General features: G+C 53.1%; 1 protein-coding gene across 1 annotated transcript; it reads left to right on the forward strand.

Annotated features, from left to right (window-relative positions):
* The first annotated feature begins 515 nt into the window (after positions 1 to 515).
* Positions 516 to 24,522, forward strand: GPI (glucose-6-phosphate isomerase). The gene is made up of 18 exons (XM_033127249.1): positions 516 to 739; positions 1,777 to 1,867; positions 2,192 to 2,260; positions 3,666 to 3,785; positions 8,161 to 8,244; positions 8,376 to 8,522; positions 9,322 to 9,393; positions 9,898 to 9,942; positions 11,226 to 11,279; positions 20,260 to 20,320; positions 20,735 to 20,778; positions 20,909 to 21,061; positions 22,023 to 22,152; positions 22,300 to 22,376; positions 23,431 to 23,559; positions 23,782 to 23,857; positions 23,937 to 24,003; positions 24,113 to 24,522. The coding sequence occupies exons 1-18, from the start codon at positions 618 to 620 to the stop codon at positions 24,246 to 24,248; spliced, it is 1,677 nt and encodes a 558-aa protein (XP_032983140.1). The 5' UTR covers positions 516 to 617; the 3' UTR covers positions 24,249 to 24,522.
* The last annotated feature ends 639 nt before the right edge of the window (positions 24,523 to 25,161 follow it).

Genomic DNA, 25,161 nt, shown 5'->3' on the forward strand with positions numbered 1-25,161 from the left:
GGGAATTTCGCAGTTGCTCTTCTCTTTGCCTGAATACTTTCCCGCCAGATATCCCACTGGCTTGCTTCCTCACCTTCTTTAGGCTTTTGCTCAAAAGTCACCTCATGAGTGAGTTTTCCCTTGATCATTCTATTAAAAAGTGCAACCCCCACTCCCAGAGCCCTTTCCAGCTTTCCATTTCTCAATAACACTTAACAGCATCTGATTTACCGTATATTTTGCTTATATATTTGCTTATGTGTCTGCAGCGTCTGGAACACTACCTGTAATATGGAAGGTACCCGAAGGAGTTGTGTGAAATGAATGAATGAACGAACGAATCAAACACACCGGGGCATGGGGATCTCGGCCTCTGTCCACTAATCACTCCCAGGCAGAGGTCGCAGACGGCAGCATAAGTGGCCGCCTGTGGCACGGCGAGCCCAGCGGAGGCCCCGGAGCCCCACGGCTGGCAAAGTCGCGGGGCGGGTGCTGAGGGCGGAGCCGGGCGGGAGGGGAGGGGCGGGGCCGGGCGCCTGCGCCATAAAGATCGCTGCTCGGGGCGAGCTTTCTGCACGCCCGCGGTCCCTCTTCCTCCTCAGCTCACGACCCAGCCTGTGCACGCTGCTGCTCTCGCCATGGCCGCACTCACCAAAAACCCGCAGTTCCAGAAGCTGAAGGAATGGCACCGCGAGCACGGCTCTGACCTCAACTTGCGCCGCCTTTTCGAAGCGGACAAGGAACGTTTCAATCACTTCAGGTGCGCGCGGGGCCAGAGACTGGCGGGACGTGGCAGCCGGGATTGCGGTGCGCGGGGCCGCAGCTCAGGGTGTGCAGGGCCAAGGCCGGCGGCCGAGCCGGAGGTCCCCGGGGGCCCCTGGCCACGGATCGGGCTTAGGCCGCATTTTGTCCTTGACGCCTCCTTGAAGCAGCTTCCTGGGGACTTGTCGGGGGTCCGGGGCCGGCGCTGGCTGCTTAGTCATGAGAAGTGGGCGCCTTCATGGCTTTCCCTCCACGGGGACATGTCTCTCACCCTCCTCTCGTCTCCACCCCTCAGCCCCAGCGGTTTGAGAATGGACTCCTTCCGCTGTTGTGCGGAGGGGCCCTCGCTGACGCAGCAGGAGGGGAAGGGCTGTCTCTCCTTCCACCCCCTGCCGGATGAGAAGGGGCTTGGGACCGTCTGCGGGATGCGGTCAAAGTGGGGCAGACCCGGGGGATTTGCAGGGAGCCTGGTGTAAAGGGAGAGATGTGGGGGCATGATGCCTTCCGGCGACCTGGGAAGGACCAGGAAATGGAAGGGAGTCTGTCGGAGGAAACCTTGGGGGGCGGGAATGGGGCCGAGCGTGCTCTGGGCACTGGTACAGGTGTGTTGGGGAGGAGAGGTCTGTGGCTCCGGGCTGGAAGCCCTCGATGGCCAGCCCTGTCATCTGGGTCCTTCCCTGAGGAAGTTGAACCTCAGGGTGGAAGCTCTGGGAGGTGATGGTCACTCCCTGGGCTAGGCTGGGGCGGTGCACGCAGCTCTGTCTTCCCGTCCTCCGGCTCAGTTTTAGCAGAGGAATGGCTCCTCACCCTGAGGCTGCGTCTCCATTCGGAGAATGGCCTTTTTCACTATGCTGTTGCCGCTACAGGTCAGCCTGGTGGACAGGCAGGTAACAGACACCACCGCCGTGTTGGGCAGCTGAGGCCTGTTTGGGGTGTGGCACAAGGAAGATTTTTTCCTGGAGGCAGGTCTGATCAGGGAGCAGCAGGCTGTGGGAACCTGGGGGTGTGGTCAATGCTTCTGTCATTTTTCTGCAGCTTGACACTCAACACCAACCATGGGCGCATTTTGCTGGATTACTCCAAGAACCTTGTGACGGAGGGTGTGATGCAAATGCTGGTGGATCTGGTAATGTTCTCTTGTGGGAGGCTTGACCTGCGACCCTCGGTGTGGTGGGCAAGCTGGGCTCCTGGGAGCCCCCGTGTCCTTGAGCATCTTTATACTTCCTTCTTTCTGTGGACCTCAGCGACTGCCTGTGTGCCAGTGCAGGGCTCTGAGCTCCTGGCCCTGGCTCAGGTTCTGAGCAGACCCTTCCCTAGGCAGTGGGGGAGGGCGCCAGGCTGCAACCATCAACCCCGCTCAGGGCTGCACTGAGCCTTGTGCATGGGAGCTTGGCTTCTTGGGGCCAGGCCAGTGTGGGTGGGACCAGGCTTCAGTGTTATATCTTCTCAGGCCAAGTCCAGGGGTGTGGAGGCTGCCCGGGAGCGCATGTTCAATGGCGAGAAGATCAATTTCACCGAGGTGAGCAGAACTCAGCTGGTCTTGCAGGACCTCTTCCTTCTCTTTGGTGTTCATCTGACCGTTAGCCCCACCATTTCTTCACCCCTCCTCTTAGGCAATGCTTTTGCTTAATGAAGGGCCTGAAGGCCTATTTCCTCCCGTGGGTTGCAGGGCCTTGGGATGTGTCTGTCTTCCCCAAGATTGGCAGTCTGGATCTGGTGAGCGTGGAATGGCTCCCAGTGTCTGCCTAGGGAGAGCACATCTCAAGCCTGCAAGGAGAAAGCTTCTCAGGGCACATTTGGAGACCTTAACTCAGATCTAGCTTTGCTGCAAGTTTTATTAGTGAAAAGAAGAATCTTCTGTCAAAAGATCAACCTCTTCGGTGGTTGGAGTCAGTAAGAAGCAGTGGTGAGGCCAGGACTTAGGCGTTCCTGAATTGCTGTGGAAGCCGGAGACGCAGTAATCACTGTGCACTCAGAGGCTCCTTCTCATGATGTTATCATCCTCCTTTTACACACAAGGAACCTGAGGCTCAGAGGTCCCAGATGTCATATCTGTAAAATCAGAACCAGGATTCAAACTCAACCCGTCTTGTACTGCTGGGCTAGGCTGAGAGAGGCTGTAATCAAGGAGGGCTTCCTGGAGGAGTGCATTTGCCTATGGAATATGGAACAGGAGTGGGGTCAGACTTGAAGCTTTCCACCTTAGGGAACCTCTCCCTGGGTTGGAGTCCTGAGACCATCCCTTTCCTGCCCACCTGGCGTCTTTAGACCGGTTTCCGTCAAGGACTCCTCTGCCGGCTGCAGCTTGATGGGACGGTTGCTCTCACATGACAAGGCCAGCAGCCTGGCACCTATCACAATCTCAGGGGCTGGTTGGTTTCTGGCAGTTGGTGTGATGGGGCCACTGGAGGGAAGCTTGAGTTGCCTGCTTTGCTCCACATCCCAGGGGCCGGGGGGCACTTTTGAAGAGATGCCAGCAAACACCATGTATTTGCATCAGGAAGATGAGACTACGTTAGGCTGTGTGAGGCCTCGTCCTCTGAAGCCATTTATTGCGTGTCTCTGACCTGGGTTGTCACCACTCTCTACTTTTGCTCGCTCTGTGCTTCTTTCCTTGGCTTTCCAGACTCTAAACCCCGATGGGCCCTTGGGACCTATCCTAGGCTGATTCTAGTCTCCCTCCCCTTGGAACTGACCGTCTGCAGCACATAAGGGAGTGGCACATGGCTTGCCTTCTCCCTGGGGCCTGGGGTAGCCCCTACTTCCAGAGGCACTTGGTAGGTTCTCAGTATGAGACCATGGTACTGATGAGCCCTCAGCGCCTGCACGTCCAGTGTCTAGGGGTTGAGCTGACTGCACCACGCCCAGCTGGGAGTGTGGCTGCCCTGGGGCGGGAATCTCCTCATTCTGTCGCTTGTCCCCAGGATCGGGCAGTGCTGCACATTGCTCTGCGGAACCGGTCAAACACACCCATTCTAGTGGATGGCAAGGACGTGATGCCAGAGGTGAACAGGGTCCTGGAGAAGATGAAGTCTTTCTGCCAGGTAAGCAGCTACTGGGCTGGACTTCCCTTTAGCCATATGTGTGCATGTATTTGGGGATCTCGGGGCCCTGATGGGCCAGCCCTCCACTTTCCTTGGAGAGGACTCAGGCCTCACTGAGTGGGGGGTGATCTAAGCTGGAGGGTGACCTGTGATTGCGGGCCCTTGGGGGGCTCTGCTACAGCACGAATTTCCCTGACCCTGTTCTAAATGAGCCCACAACTGGCAGCAGTGGAGCAGCACCCTTCCTGAACTGTAGACTCCTATGGGCTCCTGGTGACAGTCTGGCCAGTGGCCGAGATCTGAAAAGTGAGGCTCCTGAGGGATGGGACAGTGGGGGAGAATCTTGCTTTTTCTAATCTCTTTCGTCGTATCCCCTTATTGCCTAGTCTAGAACTAGATAAGTGTTTTACAATTTCCTGGCCCATACCCCCACAGAACTGCATGTACTAGCATACGCATACATCTGTCATCTCCTTTTTTGAAATATACACATGCCCATGCGTATACGCAAACACACGGGGAACATTTTTACCTGCTTTTCTGCAGCTTATTTGTACTTCCAATATGTAAGAGATGTCGTTGTGTCAGCGTCAGTGCGCTTAACTTTCCCGTGTTGGGCTGTAGGGGTTTAGCCTTAGACCAGCGAGAGATTGCCCCACGTCAATCGCTGTTGCCTCATTTCTGTCCCAGGGGATATTCTGCAATGGGTGGCGGATGGCCTCAAGCCTAGAGTACAAGGGTGATTTCTGTGGGCTTGTTTGTCTGTGCGGGTGTGTGCACACCTGTATGTATGGGTTATGTGTGCTCTGGGAGTGATCACCTGCGCTCTGGTCAGCTTGTCCCTGAGAGCAGTGGTCCCCATGTGTCAAAACTGGTCAAAGTCTGGTTGCTTTGGCTAAGAGCCATTTGCAGACCTGAAATGACAGGAGGTGATCTGGTCTGGCAGCTGAGGGAGTAGGACTTCCTAGGGTGAGGAAAGCTTGGGATCCTGATGGGAATCTGGATTCCAGATGTGCCTTACCAGTGACCAGCATGTGTGATGGGCCTTGGGAGTGGGGGGTGGGGGTGCATTTCCAGCCGTCTGCTGTGAGTGGCAGAGCTGACATGCTCTGTTTGATCAACGCTTGTGTGCTCTGGCATGCCATGTGGAGAGTGTGCCACTAGCCTTTGGGGAGCTGTTTCCAGGAAGGCCTGGCCTTACGGCTGGCTTCTGGAGTACCTGACTCAGACAGATGGGGTATTTATAGTTCAAGAAAGCTGCTGAATGGCAGCAAGTGCACGGTGAGGAACACTCCCCATGACTGCCCTCTTAAAAGTTCTCCAAGGTTAGATGAGGATGTTTGCCATGACTTGGTTGTAGTGGCAAAAACCGAAACAACCTGAGCTTATTTATCAGAGGGGACTGACCGGGGAAATCATTGTATGTTCAGGTACTGTACTACTGGACATCATTAAGAATTAGGGGACTACGGCTGCATCGACCTGCCATGCTGTTCAGGATATACTGTGAAGTTAACAAAAGGAAGTGACATCATTGGCGTGTGTCGTAAAACTGTGACCATCTGGCCAAATAAAGTCTGTGTTATGTTAAAGATATACACATTTCCTCCTCTGAGATGCTTTATTATATTAAAATTTAATGGTTAGATTGAGGAGACGGGCAACTTATTTCCTTTCCGTATTGATGGAAAATTTTCCACAGGTGGATTGCTTTATTATTAATACACAAAGCAAAAATAAAAGTTGCTGGGTCTTCAGATGACTCCAAAACTTAGCAGCTGAACACAACCAACATCTCTGTGGATTAGGAATTTGCAATGTCTGCGCGGGGTGGTTCTGCCTCGGATCTCATAACGGGTTGTAGTCAAGTTGTTGGCCCAAGGTTACACTCATCTGAAGGCTTAATGGGAGCTGAGGATCTGCTTCCGAGGGGCTCACTAACAATTATTTGGGAGCCTTCGGGAGCCTTCGGTTCTACCCGGTGGACCTCCCTGCAGGCTCTTTGAATGTCCTCGTGACAAGGCAGCTGGTTTTCCTCAGAGTAAGTGATACAACAAAGAGAAAGGCAGAGTGCCTCCAGGTCTTTTATGAGGCAGCGTCAGAAATGACACTCTTTGATTTCTGTAATACCCATTGGTTTTACAAGTAGGCTCTGATCAGAGTGGGAGGGGACTACAGAAGGACATGAATTCCGTGCCGGGAGGTGAGGATCGTTGGGAACCATCCTGGAAGTTGGCCACCATAGTCTGCCCTCTGGCTCCTTCCACAGGCAACATACCCCACTCACCTTCTCCTAAGGTGCTATCCCATCGCAGTATCGGCTAGAAGTCAACCTCATCCTCTAAATTAGGTACAGGGATAGTCGTACCTGCATTTCCTTTAATAATTACAGTTCCTTTTGATCTGAGGACATGTGAATTAAGGAGACAAGTTATTTACCCCTCACACACCCAAAGACAAGAGTGGAATAGGCATAGGAGAGTGGATACAGCATAATTCCTTTGCAGAAAGGGGAAAAGTGGGAGGCATTACACAGGAGCCATTGGTCCGAAGCACTTCTGAAATCCAGCAGGACACATGTCAGTTGCTTGGCTAGCACTCAAGCCTGGGAATCATTCCTCAGGGCTTTTGGCTTTGTCTTCATTCATCTTTGCACAAGAAAGGTAGCCTTGTTTATCACTGCATAGTTTTCTGAGCCTGCCACTGCCTTCAGAAATGTGGGTATCTAAAGTCTTCTTTTCTCGATGTACCATCTCTGTCCCTTTTATTCCAAGCTGGTGGTCTTTCTGACAATGCAATTATCTTTAAAACCTTTGTGGGCCTCCTATGAAGCTTATGGGGGGGTTCACTTCATTAGACAAAAGCCACACCCACCAGGTTCTTCAGAATAAGGCCCTTTCTACCACTGCTTCTGAGACCACAGAGACAGTATCCTTGAGCTTCGTAGAAGCCTCCAAGTTTCTCTGTGTTACCGCCTTAGCTCTTTCAGAGATCTTAATAAAGGACTTTGCAGCTATTCTCCGCTTTGTCTTTTTACTATGCTTCTGTGAGTGCCCTGCATGTGAGCGTTTGCCAAGGAGCTGTCTCTTAATTTTAGCTTCACTTGTTGCCTGGAGAGGCTGGGAATTTTCAAACCCAACAATTCCTGGCCTCTTTTTGTTTAAAAGGTTTTCCTTTAACTTATTTCTTTCTTCTTGCATTTTACTGTAAGCACCGAAAAGCCAGGCAGTTGCTTTAACCCAGTGAAAACCTCTGTAGCTAGATTATCCGGATCATAACAGCATCTCTCTTACTCTCCCTGTTCATGCAGGCAAGGGTTGTTAAACTTTCTGTCCCTACATAAAAAGGATTCTTTTTCCTCCCATTTCCAAGAATGTTTTCCTCCCTTTTCTTTAAATCCACACTAGCAGCCTCTTTGAGGACTATCAAACTGTGCTAACAGTCTCTCCCAGTGTTTTTTTTTAGGTTTTCACTCCCTCCTCGAGGTTCTTTCAGCTTTGTCCACAAATTTTTGGTTTCTGTTACAGCAATACCCTACTTTGGAAGGGATTTCTGATACCAAAATCTGTGTTAGTTATTTGTCATTATATAACAGATTCCACCCAAACTTGGTTTAAAACAACAGTAAACATTTATGATCCCACCTAGTTTCTGTGGGTCAGAAATTCGGGAGTGGTTTAACTGGTTGGTCTTTGTTTGGGGGTCTGTTGAAGTTGTGGTCAAGATGTTGGACGGGGCTGTGCTTATCTGAAGGTTTGGCGGGTTCTGGGGGTTCCCATTCGTGAATGGTGAAGAGCTGGCAGCTGGAAGAAGAGCCCTCACCACATGGGCTTCTTCATGTGTCCTCACAGATAGTGGAGGGCTCCCCCCAAAATGAGCGACACAAGAGAGCAAGGCAGAAGCTGCAAGGTCTCTCAGGACCCAGCTTCTGAAGTCATGCTCCGTCCCGTTTGCAATATCTTCATGGGTGTGTAGGTCAGCCCTGTTCAGCATGGGGGACTATACGGGGTGTCACACCGGGGGCAAGAGCCATTGGGGTCCATGTGGAGGTTGCCTGCCTATCTGACATTCCTGTCCCAGAGGTTGGCATTTCACATCTCTTGGTCTCTGATGTATTAGGTTCTTCTGAGTGTTCACCCTTGTTATGTCACTACTGACAATGTTACTGTGGGGGGGGATGTCACTCCACTTTGCTAATGATGGGGTAGTTGAGGGTGAGTGTGGCAGGGAATCTGCCACCTACTGATCCACCACTCCGTAGGCCCCTGTGAGGGCCTGAAGGTCGGGACTGAGATATATGGATGCGAAAGGGATGTGTTTGAGTAGCAGCGTATCCTCAGAGGGTGCACTTCTCACATGTGCCTGTCTCTGCCAGCAAGTACGAAGCGGTGACTGGAAGGGATACTCGGGCAAGCCCATCACAGACGTCGTCAACATCGGCATCGGCGGCTCGGACCTGGTGAGAGGATGGCCTCGAGCTGGAGGGAGGGCTCCCATCCAGGGCCTTCGCTTCCCCAACAGTGGGACCTGGCTGTTCCCACCTCTTGTGGGCCCTGGACTCTTGTTTTCTGATTTCACGCCTCCCTACAGGGACCCCTCATGGTGACGGAAGCCCTTAAGCCATACTCCTCAGGAGGTCCTCGGGTCTGGTTTGTCTCCAACATTGATGGGACCCACATTGCCAAAACCCTGGCTGCCCTGAACCCCGAGTCCTCGCTGTTCATCATCGCCTCCAAGGTACAGCCTGGCTCCCCAGCCCTGTGTGCTGGGGGGGGGAGGGGCAGGGCGGGCCAGGTGGATGCTTTGCCACCGCCCTGGGCACGCGACCCTCCGCATCACTTCTGCGTGAGCTGTGCTTTGTGGATCAGGTCAGCACAGCTGCCCTCAGGCTGTTCCCTGTCTGGGGGCAAACACTGTTCACCTGATAAAGCCCGGACCGGTCAATTTGAACCTTGGTCTTCAGGCCGCACTTGCTCGCTTTGTGGAATCTGCTTAGCCCGGGACTGTTCTCGTCTTTCTTAGAGATCAGTCCCTTGTGTCTGCTTTCGGATCCCAGAGCCATATTCAGATGATGTAGGGTTTTGTTTGTTGTCATTTATGCCCTGTTTACTCATGTTAATACACATAAAATATTAAGAATGCTGTCTGAATTCTGAGATACAGCCTAACCTGGGCTGAAGGGAGCCCGAGGCGTGGCCGCAGCCCCTCTCCTAGAAGAAGCTCTGGCCTTTGACCTGTGGCAGGGATGGGGGTGGACAGAGGGGGTGTGGCTCTTACTGGGATTCCCCTCCCTCTGGTCATGGAGTCCTGGACTCAGGATGACACCGCTACTTCTAGGCCCCTTCCTGCCCCAGACACAGCCACTCGTCATGGCTTTGTGGACATGTGGGTGGAGGTTATGTGAAGTCACTGTCATTGACCCACATGCACTGCTCCCTGTGACAACTGGGTACCCACATGGCCTCTGCTGCTAAGTCCTTGCTGGAGGCTGCACAGAGCACGAGCTGGGACTGACTGCTGTACTCTCTGGCTGCAGACCTTTACCACCCAAGAGACCATCACGAACGCAGAGACAGCAAAGGAGTGGCTTCTCATGTTGGCCAAGAATGTGAGTGCTGGGTGGGCGGTGGGCAGTGCGTGTGGGCCCGGAAGGGCAGGGTGGGGCTGCCCATCCCCCTGAGTGCCCAAGCCTAGCCCTACAGCCCTGTTTCTGCAGCAGGAGGCAGCCTCTCTGGTGCCCGACTTTTTTGGTTGAGATACTTGGTTTTGCTAGCCCCAGACGCACCAAACATGGCAGAACCTGCTCGACTGGCTGAGGGCACTTTCTTGAAGGCCCCTTGGTCTTGTGTGAGCCTCTCTACCCCTGGCCACACCCACTTTATAGGGAGGGCCATTCCTGGGCCTTGTATGTGGTGAGGTAGCATGGGCTCGCTGGCCTCTGGGCCCTCTGTCCTCTCGACCTTGATGTGGGGCTCCTCCAACAGCCTCAGAACCGAGGACTGGGAACAGTCAGTCCCACCCAGGGCCTTGGTTTCTCTGGAGATGGGAGGATCGTTACCCGGGGGTGGCCCCCCAGGATGGGTTTGGTGTAACTTGGCTCTGTCTCTTGTAGCCTTCTGCAGTTGCGAAGCACTTTGTTGCCCTGTCTACCAACACGGTAAGTGCCCATATGGGCCGCAGACTACGTCCCTGGGATGGTTCAGGCCACACAAGGTCATATCTATTCAGAATATACGCACCGATGTGTGGCTCACAGGTTCGGGGAGCTTGGCTCCACTGATTGAGTCGGAGGGTGGGGAGCCTAGGAGGGATGTGAGCTGCAAACCCTCCTTGTCTTTTCTGCATTTTCCCATCAAGTCGCTGCAGCTCCAAGGAGGGGCTTGCAGTCAGGGAGATCGTGTCAACCCCATCCACCTCCCAGGGCTGACTGATGTTCAGAACACCCCACACACATGACCTCCCTCGGCCTCCGCAACCCTGTCACTGGCCTCTCCCCAAGTGGGACTGGGGTGGGGGCTGCATCCCAGTTCTCACATGAGGATGTTGGCCCCAGCGAAGGATGTAACTGTTTGCCCAGTGATTGCTCGGATTAGAATTCGAGTCACCTGCTTGCCAGTTCTCACAGTCTGCCTGGCCTGAGTTTGTGCAAGGTGTGGCCAGCGGGGCCAGGTGGGGCTGTGCTCCAGGAGTAACAACCACGGCAAATCTTGGGAGCACTTGCTGTGTGTTGGGCTTTGTGCTGGGCTGAGTCAGAGCTGGAACCACACCCAGGTCATCCTGACTGCTGCCTCCCGCTTCCACCCCTTCCTGCCTCCAGTACCGACCTGCCCCATGGGGGAGACAGGGCCATCTTAAGGCTGGCTAACCATAGTACCACTGTCCGGCTCCTGCAGGTAGAGCTCAGACTGGTTAGTAGGGCGTCTCCTCCTATGGGGACGGGGTAAGGGTTGTGACCCTGTCTGCCTGGGGGACTGGAACACATAAAGGCTTCCTGGGGCAGAGTCATCCCAGATTTTGGAAGGGCTGGGCAGATTTCCTGGCTGTGTGGCACCTGGCCTGGGAGGTGGCCCCTGCCTGAGCTCAGGTTCATGTCCCAGATGTCCTTGTGGGGGGGCGTTTCTGGTACCCCAACAGGCCCAAGAGGTAGCCCTTTTCTGAGCAGCGTGTGGACCAGGTCCTTACCCTGGGTGTGCTGCCCTCTCAGCAGGAAGGCTTTACAGGTGCCAGTCCACTGGTGTGCTGGCTGCGAGCTGGGGGGCGGACAGCTCTTGTCCCTGCCCTGGGCTCATGAGCTGCCTCAGCCCTGGCCTGTCTGGGGCTCTGCAGAAGGCGGGGGTGCTCCCACAGTTCAGGCAGCGTGCCTCCTTGTACCCTGGAGCTCCTGTTTTTGTCCAACTAATAACATGCTTCCTTCTTCCCCTCTCCCTTTGCCCATTTTAGACCAAAGTGAAGGAGTTTGGAATTGACCCTCAAAACATGTTCGAGTTCTGGGATGTAAGTAAAGGCACTTCTTTGTGCTGCATGAATTATGTGTCCTTTGTTAAATCATGACTGGACTGTTGAGCCACAGATGAGGGACCGTGAGGTCAGGTCAATGTTTATTGAGCACCTGCTACATGCCTGGCTTCGAGAAAAGCTGGGAAGCCATCAGGGAGGCTTGGGCAGGAACAGCCCAGTCAGGATGAGTGCTCCACTTCCACCAAGGGTGGGCCAAGCTTGCAAAGCCAGGGTGATACTCCCCTGGGTGCCTGCCAGAAGCACCCACTGTGGGGTAACCGGAGCTGCCCTTACCCGCTTCACTAAGCCAAGGTTGTGAGTTATTCTCAGTGATGACCTTTTTCCGGAAATATAGCCACAATCTGAAAAGGCCAAGGGGCGGGGGTGAGGCAGGAGGTATGACCGAGCAGGCCTGGAAAGGAGGTGCAGGAGCAGTTGGAGGGTGGCAGAGAGGAGGCACCAGGCCTGGGGCCTGGGTGGGGCCGTGGCAGAGCTTCAGGCCACTCTAGTGACAGGTAGTCACATGAACTTATCTCTGCTGGAGCCATAGCTGGTGCCAAGCAATGGGCTGGAGCTTTCTCTGCAGCTTGTTTGAGTGCAGCAGTGGTGTGAGAAGGGCTCTGACTGGAATGCAGGGAAGACGTGGGGTGCAGCGTGTGGGGTGGGTACTGTGAATGCAGTGGGCATGGCTCTAACACGTGACCCGTGCAGGCTCACCAGAGAGGGCCTGGTCCCATCGGACTGGAAGCTCCTTGCATGGCACAAATGGAACCTCCTTTGAAAGGTCTCCTGTTCCTGAAGTCTGGGAGAGAATTAAGCCCTATCCCCCAAAGGCACCTATTGTGTGTAATGAGTTAACCTCTTTCTACAATGGGACTAGTTATATACCATCCTGGGAAGAACTGAGAAGAGGCACTCAAATCGTTTTCTGCATCCAGTGGCTCAGACGAGGAACCCCGGTGGAGAGAGACTGCAGCTTCTGACAAATGCTGCATGCCTGATAAGGAGGGGAGGCACCTTCCACCTCCTCCCCGGGATCTGGAGCCTGAGCAGGTGGTGGTGTGGGACGTGTGGGTGCTCCTGCTAGCCAGGGAGCCCAGCAGAGCAGCGTTGTGTCTCAGTCTGGGTTTTCATCGCCTTAAAGGGCCCAGCATGCAGAGACGAGTTGGGGTGTGGCTTAGGGAGAGGCCTGCGTCTCCCAGGTAAGGCCTAGGAATGGCAGTTGAGCACAGGAACGTGGGGAGTGAGGCTTGAGTGAGTGGCCAGGCACCATGGGGGCCTCCTGGGCCACGCTAGACATATCGCATGCCACAGTAGCTGGAGGACGGACCTGCCTTGGTCACTAAAAGTATACGTGCATATTGCTGAATATGAGGAGCCAAGAACAGGGACAGATGAAGTTTCTGGAGCTCGGGTTTCTCAGGTGAGAAGGAGGAGTCAGGACAGACATAGGGACACTGCGTTGGCTCTGAGGTAGGTCGGAAGAGTCCAGTCTGGCAGAGGTACGTAAAGTGGGGCGGCCCGGTCTGTTGAGGTCGGTCATGGGACAGCCTCGAAGGCTGGGATCAGGGGCACGATGGTAAATTGTGGGGTATCTGAGAGGTCAGCCAGCGTCAGCACACCTTGGAGAGCTCATTTTGCCTGATGAAGTCTAAAAAGGAGTCAGGACAGGTACAGGTGTGTTCTAGAAGGAACCAGGACAGGTAAAAGTACAGGTGAGGTCTGTGAATTCTGGAGGAGACACAGGTATTTAGAGGTGGTTCTATCAAGTAAGGTCTGAGGAGCCAAAGTCACATACAGGTATTTAAGCCTGGATCTGTGGCTTGAAGTGTAGGTGTCTGGCTTGGGACAGGTATATACACATTGGGGTCTCTCTGATCAGGTCTAAAAAGTCAGCATCAGGTGGGTGGCTGATCACTCAAATAAGGTGATCAGAACTCAGAATTAGGGAAACATAAGTAAGTCCCCTGAACCAGGTCTCTCAGCATCCTGACCAGGTGTGATGGGCAGAGCTAAAGGTGCTGCAGAGGACTCTGAGGATCCATAATCAGTCCAAGGCATGTATGTGGCATTGGGTCTGGCTGGGGTAGCGTTTGAGGAGCCCACAGGATGGAGAGGTGAGGCTGGGGACTTGGGCAGGTGAAGAACAGACAGGTGAACCAACCACGGAGCTATGTCGGTAAGGTGTGGTCTGAGAGGCTCTTAGTAGACAAAGGTCTAGAGACCCGTGTCTACAGGATGAGATGTCCAAGGCCCACGTCCCTCAGACACTGTTCGGCACCAGTGGGCTCTTCCCAGGCTTCGGTAAGCAGCCAGGAATCTGTCACTTCTGAGCGAAGTGTCAGGTCAGCTTAGATTTTTACAGGAGACCACCCTTATCCACGGGGATACATTCCAGGACCCCCAGTGGATGCCTGAAATCACAGAGAGTACTGAACCCTATACATCCTGTTTTTTCCTATCCATACATACCTATGATAAAGTTTAATTTATAAATTAGGCAGAATAAAAGACTAACAATGATCATTTAAGATTAATAACAATAATAATAAAGTAGAACAATTATAAAAATGTACTGTAATAAAAGTTATGTGAACGTGGTCTCTCAAAATATCTAAAGGTACTGTACTCACCCTTCACAAGATTTTCCTTCTTCACCATTTCATGGACAGAAGATTCATTATTACTGTAGATCTTAGCAGCCTCAGCATATGATTTTTCTCTTTCTTTATTAAGTGGAGAACTTTCCTTTTTACTTAAAAGAAGCACTCTTCAGCTTCTCTTTGGCATATCTGAATTGCCAGCATCACTCCTCTTGCGCTTTGGAGCCACTATTAAGTAAAATAAGGGTGACTTGAACACAAGCACCATGACAGTCAATCTGGTAACAGACAGCTACTAAGTGACTAACGGGCAGGGAGCCTCTACAGCATGGAGACACTGAACAAAGGATAGTTCACATTCGGGGCAGGATAGAGCAGGATGATGCAAGATTTCATCACCCTACTCAGAATGGTATACAATTTAAAACGTGTGAATTGTTTATTTCTGGAATTTTCTATTTAACATTTTTGGACCATGGTTGACTGTGGGTAACTGCAGATCATGGGTGATTATCGTATAACGGAGTCACCCGGGGTGGTTATAGAGCCACATCTGTCTAAGGTCTCGGGAGCTGGACTCGGACAAGGTATGTGTAGCTAGGTTTCTTAAGGAGACCTGAGGAGCGAAGATTAGGCACATTTAGGTAGAACTGGGTTGGTCAGATAAGGACACGGGAGGCAAACAGGCACAGAACTGAGTCTGACTGGTGAGAACTATAAATCCATGGTCCGGTCCAGGTCAGAACTGCATCCTCAGGTGATGTCTGAGCAGTTCTGGTGATGCACAGAACTTATGGTCCTGGGTCTCCTGGGAAAAGACTGACAGCTGGAGTCAGGCCAAGGGATGTAGAACTGCATCCATCTGGAAGGTTCATGAATTCTGGGTCTGACTCAGGTATGTAGAGCAGGTTTGTCAGGTGAGGTTTGAGGGGTTGAGGTGAGATAAACAGGTTAGCACTTTTGGGTCTTGAATAAGTAAGGTCTGAGCTGTTGAGATCAGATCCTTGTTTATATTCCACATCTGAGGAGCTGGAGTCAAGCACAGGTGGGTAGAACTGAGTTTTTCAGGTAATGTCTGTGAAACCAAGGGCAAGCAGAGGTAGATTGACCTGAAAAGCCATCACTAGGTTCATTCAACTGTCTCCCAGTTGAGCTCAGACACAGGTAGGTAGAGCAGATCTGTAGGTGAGGCCTGAGGATCCAGGGTTAGGCTCATCTAGAAAGAACTGGATCTCTGAGATGACCTCTGAGGATATGAAGTAAAGACAGGTGATTAGAGTGATGTCTCCCAGGTGAGATCTGAGGAGCTGGGATTGGGTACAAGTGAATAGATCTGGATCTTCCAGGTAAGGTCAAGAAAGGCAGGGAGAACTGCATCTGTGCGTATCTTCTAGAGATTTCATATAAAGTTGAGGAGTCATGGCCGGGTACAGGTATATGGAATTGAGTTTCTGAGGTAAGGTCTATGGAGTCTGTGTCTCGCACAGGTTTGTATCCTAGGGTTGTCAGTGTGAGTAGAGCAGGGTTTGTCAGGTAAGGTCTATAGAGCCGGGATCAAGGCAGGTTAACAAATTGGGTCTGTCCAGTGGGATCTAAAAAGTCACAGTCAAGCTCAGGTAAGAACCAATGCCTTCAATGAAATTTAAGCAGATAAGATGAGGTATAGGTAGGCAGAGCTAGCCTTCCAGGTACACTTTTGGCAGCCAGGAGCAAGCACAGGTAGGTAGAACTGGCCCACCAGTTGGAGGAACCAAGGTCAAGCACAGGTCGGCAGAGCTGGCCCACCAGCTACCCTGTAATGAGCCAGAGTCATCTGTAGTTAGAGAGCTGACCTGCCAGGTTCAGTCTGAAGAACGAGGGCCCAGCGCAGATAGGCAGAGCTGGCCCACTAGTTACAGTATCGGGAGCCAGGGTCATGTACAGGTAGGTAGAGCTGGTCCACTAAGTGTGGTCAGAGGACCCAGGGTCAAGTACGAGGGAGATAGAACTATCCCACCAGGTGTGGTCTGAAGAGCCATGGTCAAGTACAGGTAGGCAGAGCTGGTCTGCCAAGCGCTGTCTGAGGACTCTGGGTCAAGCACAGGTAGGTAGAACTGTCCCACTAGCTGTGGTCCGAGCACCCAGGGTGAAGCACAGGTAAGCAGAATTGGCCTGCCTGGTGTGTCTGAGGATCCAAGGTCAAGCACAACTAGGCAGAGCTGGCCCACCAGTTAGGATTTAATGAGTCAGGGTCATCTATAGGTTTACAGAACTCGCCTGCCAGGTGAGGTCTGAGGAACCAGGGGCAAGCACAGGTCAGCAAGGCTGGCCCGCCAGGTGCTTTCTGAGGACTTAGGGTCAAGTATAGGTGGAGAGAATTGTCCTACCTGGTTTGGTCTGAGGAGCCCAGGTCAAGCACAGGTAGGCAGAGCTGTCCTACTAGGTATAGGAGCCAGAATCATATACAGGTAGGTAGAACTCCCATCAGGTGTGTTCAAAGGAGCCAAGGTCAAGCACAGGTGGACAGAGCTGGCCCACTAGGTACAGTACAAGGAGCCAGAGTCATGTACAGGTAGGTAGACCTGGCCCACCATGTATGGTTAGAGGAACCAGGGTCAAGCACAGGTAGGACTGCCAGGTACTCTCTGAGGAACTAAGCTCAAACACAGGTAGGCAGACGTGACCCTCCAGGTGTGGCTGAGAGCTAGGATCAAGCACACATAGGTAGAACTGGCCCACTAGGTACAGCTAGGTATAGCTGGCCCATCAGTTGTAATCTGAAGACCCAGAATCGATCCACAGGTAGGTAGAGCTGGCCCACCAAGTGTGGTTTGAGAAACTCGAGTCAGAGGCAGATAAGCAAAGCCCATTTGCCAAACACGCTGTCTTATGAGGCCTAAGGAGTTAGGGTTGAACACAAGTAGGTAGAGTTGGCTCTTTCAGATGTTAGATTCAGGGGAAGGTATGTACCTGAGGGGAAGGTATGCCCCTGGGTCATTCTGGTGAGGCGTGAAGAACCAGGGTACAGCCCGAGTGGGTAGACTGGCCTCCCAGGTCAGGCCCACAATGCTGGGGTCTTCTTCAGGTAGGCAGAACACGGTGGGGCTTGTAGGCGGTCTTTGGGCCTAAGTTAGACACAAGTAGGTAGACGTCTCATGCAAGGACTGTGGAGCCAGAGGTATGTATACCCGGATCTTGCAGGTGAAGTCCGTGAAGCATTGTTGTGGGTCAGGTATGTTGACCCAGGTCTTAGAGATGAGGCCTGGGGAGCACGGGTTAGTGACAGGTACGTAGAACCACATCTCTCAGTGGGGCGTGTGGGGCACAGATATGCAGAGATGTTCATACCTGATGAAATCTGACTCCTCAGTGAGGTGTTGGTGCCCAGGTTAAGCTGGGGTTGTTAGTGTTGGATCTGTTCACAAGATGTGAAGAGCCGAGTCAGACACAGGATGGAGACTTGGGTCTCTCAAGTTAGGCCTGAGAGCCGAAGTCAGGCTCATGTTGATAGAGCTGGATCTCTCAGGAAGGTGCGAGGAGTCTACCTGGGTCTATAGGTTGAGATGCAAGGGTCAGGCCCAGACAAGTATGTGAAGCCTGGTGCATCAGCTTAGCTGTCTGACTCCTGCCTCTGACACGTGTGTAACCCTTCAGTATGAGGTACTGGGGTAGGACACAGACAGCGCTAACCTCCCAGGGGAAGCCACTGCATCCATCCGATGCTGGCTTTGTCAGTGAGTTCCTGGATCCAGGGTCACATGGGAAGAGGTGTATAAACGTGATCTTAGGTGGGTTCTTGCCACATGGGTTTAGGTACAAATTGGCAGCCCTGGGCTTGTTAGGGGAAATGAGTAGGCGAGGCAAGTTCTAGCCCAGGAATGCATAATTAGTGTGGCAGGGAAGGCCTGATAAAGTAGGTCAGACACAGGTGGGACCTTCAGGGGCAGGATCGGACACCTTTAAATGGGTAGTGTGGGCTCTGACCACGGGAAAGACAGAGTCATCCTAGGTACGTGTACCTGGGTCTGCCTGGTCTTGAGAGACCTTTGGATCAGGCAGGACAGAGAATGCCCTGAGCCAGGTCAGCACCTGATCAGGTGTGATGGGCAGAGCTCTGGGTATTACAGAGGCCTGGGGATCTATAACTAGTCCAAGATGTGGTCTGCAGTGTTGGGGTCTGGTTGGCATAGGCACTGAGTCCCCTAGGTGAGGAAAAAGATAGGATTATACCTGGTTAGATAAAGTGAGCTCTGGGGCACGGGCAGGTGAGGCATAGAACGTTGAACTGACTTGAGGAGCTACATCTGTGAGGTATGGTCTGCGAGGCCCACTGTAGGTACCAGTGAGGTCTAGAGACTTGCATCTGCAGGTTGAGGTTTCAGAGGCTCAAGTCAGACACTGGCATTGCTGAGCTCTCCAGAAAAGGGAGGTCTGACGACCTGGCCTCAGCCGAGCTCAGAAGCCTGAAATCTGTCGGTCTGAGGGCTGGCTGTCTACTCAGTTCAGTTTCTAGAGTTGAGTCTGTTAGATGAGATTTGAGCGCCCATGTCAAGCATGGTATGGCCAGCGGGACTGTATCTGTCAGGTAAGGTTCCCCCAAATCTAGACTCCTTCCGGGAGAAGGGCCCCACCATTCTTTTCATTACCCAAACCAGAGACCTCTGGTCCACACTTGGTTCTCTCCTCCGCATTCATCCTGTTTCATTGAACCTCCCGAATCAGTCCTCTGCACTCCCCAGCGTAGCCTCATTCTCTGGATGACCACTGGGGTCCTAAGTGGTTTCCTGCTTCCATTCTCACCTCACCCACACTTCTTGGTTCTCCAGCCTTGCCTCTCAACTGCTACCCTCCTCCAATCCTCAGTTCTTCTTTCATCTTCTCGATTGTGCTCCCTCCTGGCCAGCCTGTCTCAGTGGGCTTCCAGCAGAGAATTAAGCCCCAATGTCCTAAGGCATCCATTGAATATAATGAATTAGCCTCTCTCCTTTGCATCTAGAAGGGAACTAGCCTCGGACCATCCGTTGGAGAACTGAGAAGTCACTCCAAGCATTTTGTGTGGGGATTAATTCTCTATTGAGAAAAGCTGCTCTTGCCCCAGGACTTTTGCTTATGCTGTTCTGGCTGCTGTAATGCTTTTCCTCTCGCAGTGCTTCCCTGGGTAATGCCTGCTCGTTCTCAAATCTTAGCTCAAGCACCCCTTGGATTCCTTTTATAATTGGTTTCAGTACTATATTTCCTTTCTCCCACGCTCTTATATCTCTTTTTCATATTAATTGGCATGATTGTTTCATTTACCTCTTTGTCTCCCATGGACTGTTTCTGTTGCCTGTGCTAAGAATGTGGTAGGTGCTCCATAAATAGCTGGAAGATGTGAATGGAATGCTGAGGTTTCTGATGATACAAAGTGGAATGTGCAAGATGGCATGAAAAGGCCCAGTGCGAATAGTAGGCCTCGGTGTGTCTTGGGGCGGAGGCTGAGAAGATCAGTGAAGCCCAGCTATGAACCCCTGGGCCTGTCAGTGTCCCAAGAGTCAGGCTAGGCACAAGTATAACGCACTGGGTTTGTCGGTCCAGCCTGAGGAGTCAGGAATGAGCCCAGGTAGGAGGTGCTGGGTCTGTCAGTTTCAGAAGGGGCCAGACCAGGCCCAGGTAGGAGGCCTTGGACCTGATAGTCTGAGGATGCAACGTATGGCACAGGTACGAGGCGCTGGGTCTGTCGGTGTCCCAGGGGGCAGGACCAGGCACAGCACTGAGATTCTGATCTGTCAGTGTCTAAGGAGGGGAGCTAGGCAGAGGTATGAGGCGCTGGGTCTGTCGACGTCTGAGAAAGTGGGGCCGCACAGTGGGCCTGTCAGTGTGTGAAGATGCCTGGCACAGATATGAGGCGTGTCCCAGGAGGCACACCAGGCGCAGGTGCGAGATGCTCAGGTATCATTGTCCGAGGAGGTGGGCTGGGCACAGGTACAAGGGGCTGGGTCTGTCGGTGTTTGAAGAGGCGGGGCCTGGCACAGGTATGAGGCGCCGGCTCTGTCAGTGTTTGAAGAGGCCGGTCCTGGCGCAGGTGCGAAGTGCTGTGTCTATCATTGTCCAGGGAGGTGGGGCCTGGCACAGGTATGCGGCGCCGGGTCTTCCGGTGTGGAAAGAGGGCAGCCAAGGGAAGGTGTTCAGCCGAGTCTTGTGCCCCTGATCAGGCCCACGTGTAGTCTGCCCTGTTGGTCAGCCCAAAGCGTGGCCAGCGCCTAGCCTGCTGTCTTGCTTCCCAGAGGTGGGTTGGGCCCAGGCCCTCTGAGCTGCACCTGTGGAAGAGCATTACTCTCAGGGGGCAAGTTTTGTGGTGGGGGGGTGGGGGGCGGGTATGCCCACCCTTCCTCAACACCTTTTCCTCTCTCTCTTAGTGGGTAGGAGGACGCTACTCGCTGTGGTCAGCCATTGGACTCTCCATTGCTCTGCACGTGGGTGAGTGTGTTTCTGTTTAGGGAGGTGATGGGGAAAGTCTAAGGTAGGGTGAGTGTCTCCTGTCCCTGAGCCCCTTCCTGTCCTCACAGGCCGCTGGCCTCTCTGCCCTTGACTGGAACATTTCTTTCAGGTCAGGAGGGAAGGCCCGAGTTTTCTTTTCAGTTTGCGGGTTACCCTTTCTCTCTACCCCGCCCATCTACAGTCCTATTTGTTTCCCATGTGAGGCGGAGTTAGGCCCACCTCTGAGCTCAGAGCCAACTCTGATTAGAGAGGCTTTCTGCAGGCCCAAGTCTTCCAGGTCCGATTTCTTCTGGCTCCACATCCAGCCTTTCCCTGGTTCCAGAAGAAGCTGTGCCCACTGCCAGATGGGCATAGGGCACGGCCATTTCTGTTGACGCTGCTTTTGTGTCGCAGGATTTGACAACTTCGAGCAGCTGCTCTCGGGGGCTCACTGGATGGTAAGTGCTGAGGCTTGTGTTCTCTGCCAAGCGCTGGCCAGAGGCATGTAGTTAGTCCGGCTTCCCCACCCCCTCCCCCCTTCCCTCCCTGGCAGCAGCTCAGCTCCCACCCACCCTGCTCTCATTTCAGGACCAGCACTTCCGCACAGCACCCCTGGAGAAGAACGCCCCCGTCCTGCTGGCTTTGCTGGGAATCTGGTACATCAACTGCTTTGGGAGTGAGACGCATGCCATGCTGCCCTATGACCAGTACCTGCACCGCTTTGCTGCCTACTTCCAGCAGGTACCAGCCACCAGCCAGGCCTTAGGGTCAACAGGGCCTATGGAGGGTCTGGGAGGCCCATGAACCCAGGTGCCCAATTTCCTGCCCCTCTAGGGGCCTTTTCTCCTTTCCCCTTGGGCATGACCCAGGCCCACCTCTGCTCCCCATCTCATGGTGAATCTTTGCATCCAGGGTCTGTTTGATCTGAGTTTGACGACCATGGGAGGGGCATGGCTGGTTATCATGGTGCCCTGGCCGGTCAGACCCTGGCTTGGCTCAGGGCATGTTTCTCAGCTGGGTCATTTCTTCTATGGACATCACTCCGTGTGCCTGCAATAGGGTGGGGTCACAGGTCGGGACCCCTATGGCTTGTACTGCCTTTGTCCCTCCAGAAAAGCAAGTTCGCACCCAGTCTCTGGTGCCTCTTTGGGCTATTCACAGCCCTCTGCCCCCCTGGAATCTCCAGAGCCTCCACTCCTAGTCCGGCTTCTGCTTCGGGCAACGCTTCCACATTCATCCCTGCTTTTATTTAGCACAACCCAGTCCCTGGCCTGTAGCCCTTGGGTCGGCACAGCAGACTTTCACCCAATACCTGGAGGTGAATCCTATGATTGAAGGAAGGGCAAAAGTGCCCTAAGGCCCACATCTAGTTGAGGTGACAGCCCTCAAAGGCCATACACTCTGGATGCCAGCCTGCTTCTCCCTTAAGAAATCAGTTGAAGATTTTGTGACCAATTTCTGCTCTTAAGGAGGTTCTCATACCCACCTTCTCCTGGTCGTGGGTCCTTCCTGCAGAGTGGTCTAAGCTAGAAACCTTGTGAGCCTATGTCCTCATGGATAAGGGGAGAAAAAAGAATTAAGGACATCTCATAGTGCCAAGACAGGGCAGGTATGCCTGGTGCACCCCAGGCAGGATTTGGGCACAGTACATGAAGGAACAATACTTACAAATAAGAGGACTGGGTTTCTGTCCCCATTGCAGGGTGACATGGAGTCTAACGGGAAGTACATCACCAAGTCCGGCACCCGTGTGGACCACCAGACGGGCCCCATTGTGTGGGGGGAGCCAGGGACTAATGGCCAGCATGCCTTCTACCAGCTCATCCACCAAGGTAGGGCCCATCTGGCCTGGGCACAGTTGCTGCTGGGGAGGGAGCGGGCTCCCCAGCAGAGGCTTCTCCATTAGGAGAGCTCTGACCTGTAGACCATACTGTGGCTCCCACGGGAAGACGCCTGGGTGACCACAGTGCCCTTCACAGGCACCAAGATGATACCCTGTGACTTCCTCATCCCGGTCCAGACCCAGCACCCGATAAGGAAGGGTTTGCATCACAAGGTAAGAGCCCCCGCCCAGACCTCCTCACACTTCCTTAGGCTCACATTACACCCAGACATCTTAAGACCTGATACATTCATGAGCTGGCAGTTAGACTAGTTTTCTATTCCTGCCACAGCAAATGACCACAAAGTTAGTGGCTTAAAACAACACCCATTTATTGTCTCAGTTTCTGTGGGTCTGAAGTCCAGCGGCTCTGCTGGGTGTCTGCTCAGGTTAGGACCAAGGTCCAGTTTCCTTGCTGGCTGGCGATGCGGGGGTCACTCTCAGTTTCTAGAAGCCGCCTTAGCTCATGGTCCCCTCCATCTCAGAAGCAGCACTGATGGGTTGAGTCCCTCTCAAGCTTCGATTCTCTCCGCTCCTGTTGCAGCTCCCTGACTGACTCTTTTGCCTTCCTCTTCTGCTTTTAAGGGCCCCCGTGATTACATGGGGCCCACCTGCATAACCTCCTGATCTTAAGGTCTGCAACCTTAATTCCATCTGTAAAATCCCTTTTGCCGTGGAATGGGACATACACGGGCATAACAGAAGGGGGCAAAGATCATGGAGCCAAGAGCTTGCCTAGCACAGCAGCACACGGGAAAACCATCCAAGTCCTAACCTGACAAAGTCCTAGAAGAGGCTTGATCACACCTTATCTCAGTGTGCAGAGTAGCATGGGTTACTGTGGGCACCAGCTTTGGACTCCGAGACCTGAGTTTGAATTCTGATTCTTCCCCGCTGTACTTCTTGGCTCAGCGCTGTTGAATTGAGGACACTCATCCTCCGCTAGAAGAGAGACATGATGCCTCTCCCCACAGGATCTTCCTAGATGTAGTGAAGTTCTTAGCAGGGCCCGTGGCAGGTAGTGCATATTCCTTAAAGGGTAGTTCTCGTTGTTACCTCCTGTCTGATGTCATCCCATGTGCCCTGCTGTCCGCTCTTGCTCCAGCTGAGCTCCGGAGTGGGGGCTGGCAGTCTGGCCCAGGCTGGGACTAACCACAACTAGGAAGTCTTGTCCTTCTGCCTGAAGCCCAGACAATGCGTCCCAGTGTAACTGGGTGTCTCTTGTCAGATCCTCCTGGCCAACTTCTTGGCCCAGACGGAGGCTCTGATGAGGGGGAAGTTGACAGATGAGGCCCGGAAGGAGCTCCAGGCTGCAGGAAAGAGTCCGGAGGATCTTGAGAAGCTGTTGCCCCACAAGGTCAGCCCTTCTGTAGTGGGCTTTGGGGGGCATAGTGGAGATGGAAGGGTCAAGTTGTGGGGCCAAGGCAGGGGCTCATGGTGTGCCTGGCTTGTCCTACACAGGAGGAGGGGCTGTCTTCACAGATCCTACACATCCCTGCCTCTGGGGCAGGGTGTGCTTCCCTTCTGAGGATTTAGGGATCACAACTAACTGGGGGACATTCCTGGGTGTTTTCTGAAGGTCTTTGAAGGAAATCGTCCAACCAACTCGATTGTGTTCACCAAGCTCACACCATTCATTCTTGGAGCTTTGATTGGTGAGTGGGGAAGGTCCCGCCTTGGGTAGGTTGTGCTGAGCTGCTGGAGCCCTAACATTGCCGTCTGTCACCTCTGCAGCCCTGTATGAGCACAAGATCTTCGTTCAGGGCATCATCTGGGACATCAACAGCTTTGACCAATGGGGGTGAGTGCTGACTCCAGGGGAAGGTGGAGAACGCCTGTGGTTTGACTTGTGCATTTCACTAGCAACGCTGGAACCTTCCTCATGCCATTCTTTCTCTTCTTCCTGGCAGAGTGGAGCTGGGAAAGCAGCTGGCTAAGAAAATCGAGCCTGAGCTTGATGGCAGCAACCCAGTGACTTCTCATGATTCTTCTACCAATGGGTTGATCAACTTCATCAAGCAGGAGCGTGAGGCCAGAAGCCAGTAAACTCATGCTGGGCTGAAGTCCCTAACGTGACTGTCCTTGTCCCTCCTCACCGGTCTGCACTGCATGGTCCCGCCCAAAGTACCTTCTGGTCAAGGGCTCAGACCACAAGCCCTTTGGGGGAAGCTGGTCTAGAATTGCCTCCAATCCCTCCGTGTCCATGCCCCCCTGTTTTACAATCAGTTGAAGTGTTTCAGTGCAGCTGATTTTTTCTGCCCCACGTTCACATTGTTCATATCCCAGATAGAAAAATAAAGATGCCACAAAGGAGGTGTAAGCTCAGCCTCGTCTTGTTTCCTGAGATGGTGGGTGCTCTTTGCAGGAGTTAGAGCACCCTGTAGAAGCGGTGATATGCCTCGATTGAGGCGTGACTATAAGTGGTGAGCAGGTCCAGAATGGAGAATGGTCCATGAGAAGAATGTGGGTGGAGCAGGGCACACTCAGTGTCACATGGGCACCTTAGCCTCTGTAATCAAACCCCTTCCCCATTTTCTTCCACTCCTCACCTCTGTGACTTTGCAGGAATTGTATCTACTTCTGTTCACTGGGTGGTGTTAAATACCACATTGAGATTACATCTGTTTTGGGTATATCCCTGGCCCAGATCAAGGATGCTTACCATCTCCTGGCCAGGTGCCCAGGTAATTCTTTTCCTTTTATAAGGTAGACATTGAAAAAAGGATTTTTTTTTTTTAATTGGGGAAGGGGAACAGGACTTTATTGGGGAATAGTGTGTACTTCCAGGACTTTTTTCCAAGTCTAGTTGTTGTCCTTTCAATCTTAGTTGCGGAGGGTGTCGTTCAGCTTCAAGTTGTCCTTTCAGTCTTAGTTGTGGAGGGCGCAGCTCAGCTCCAGGTCCAGTTGCCATTGCTAGTTGCAGGGGGGCGCAGCCCACCATCCCTTGCGGGCGTCAAAC

Source organism: Rhinolophus ferrumequinum, chromosome 15, assembly GCF_004115265.2.
Source record: "Rhinolophus ferrumequinum isolate MPI-CBG mRhiFer1 chromosome 15, mRhiFer1_v1.p, whole genome shotgun sequence".
NCBI lineage: Eukaryota > Metazoa > Chordata > Mammalia > Chiroptera > Rhinolophidae > Rhinolophus > Rhinolophus ferrumequinum.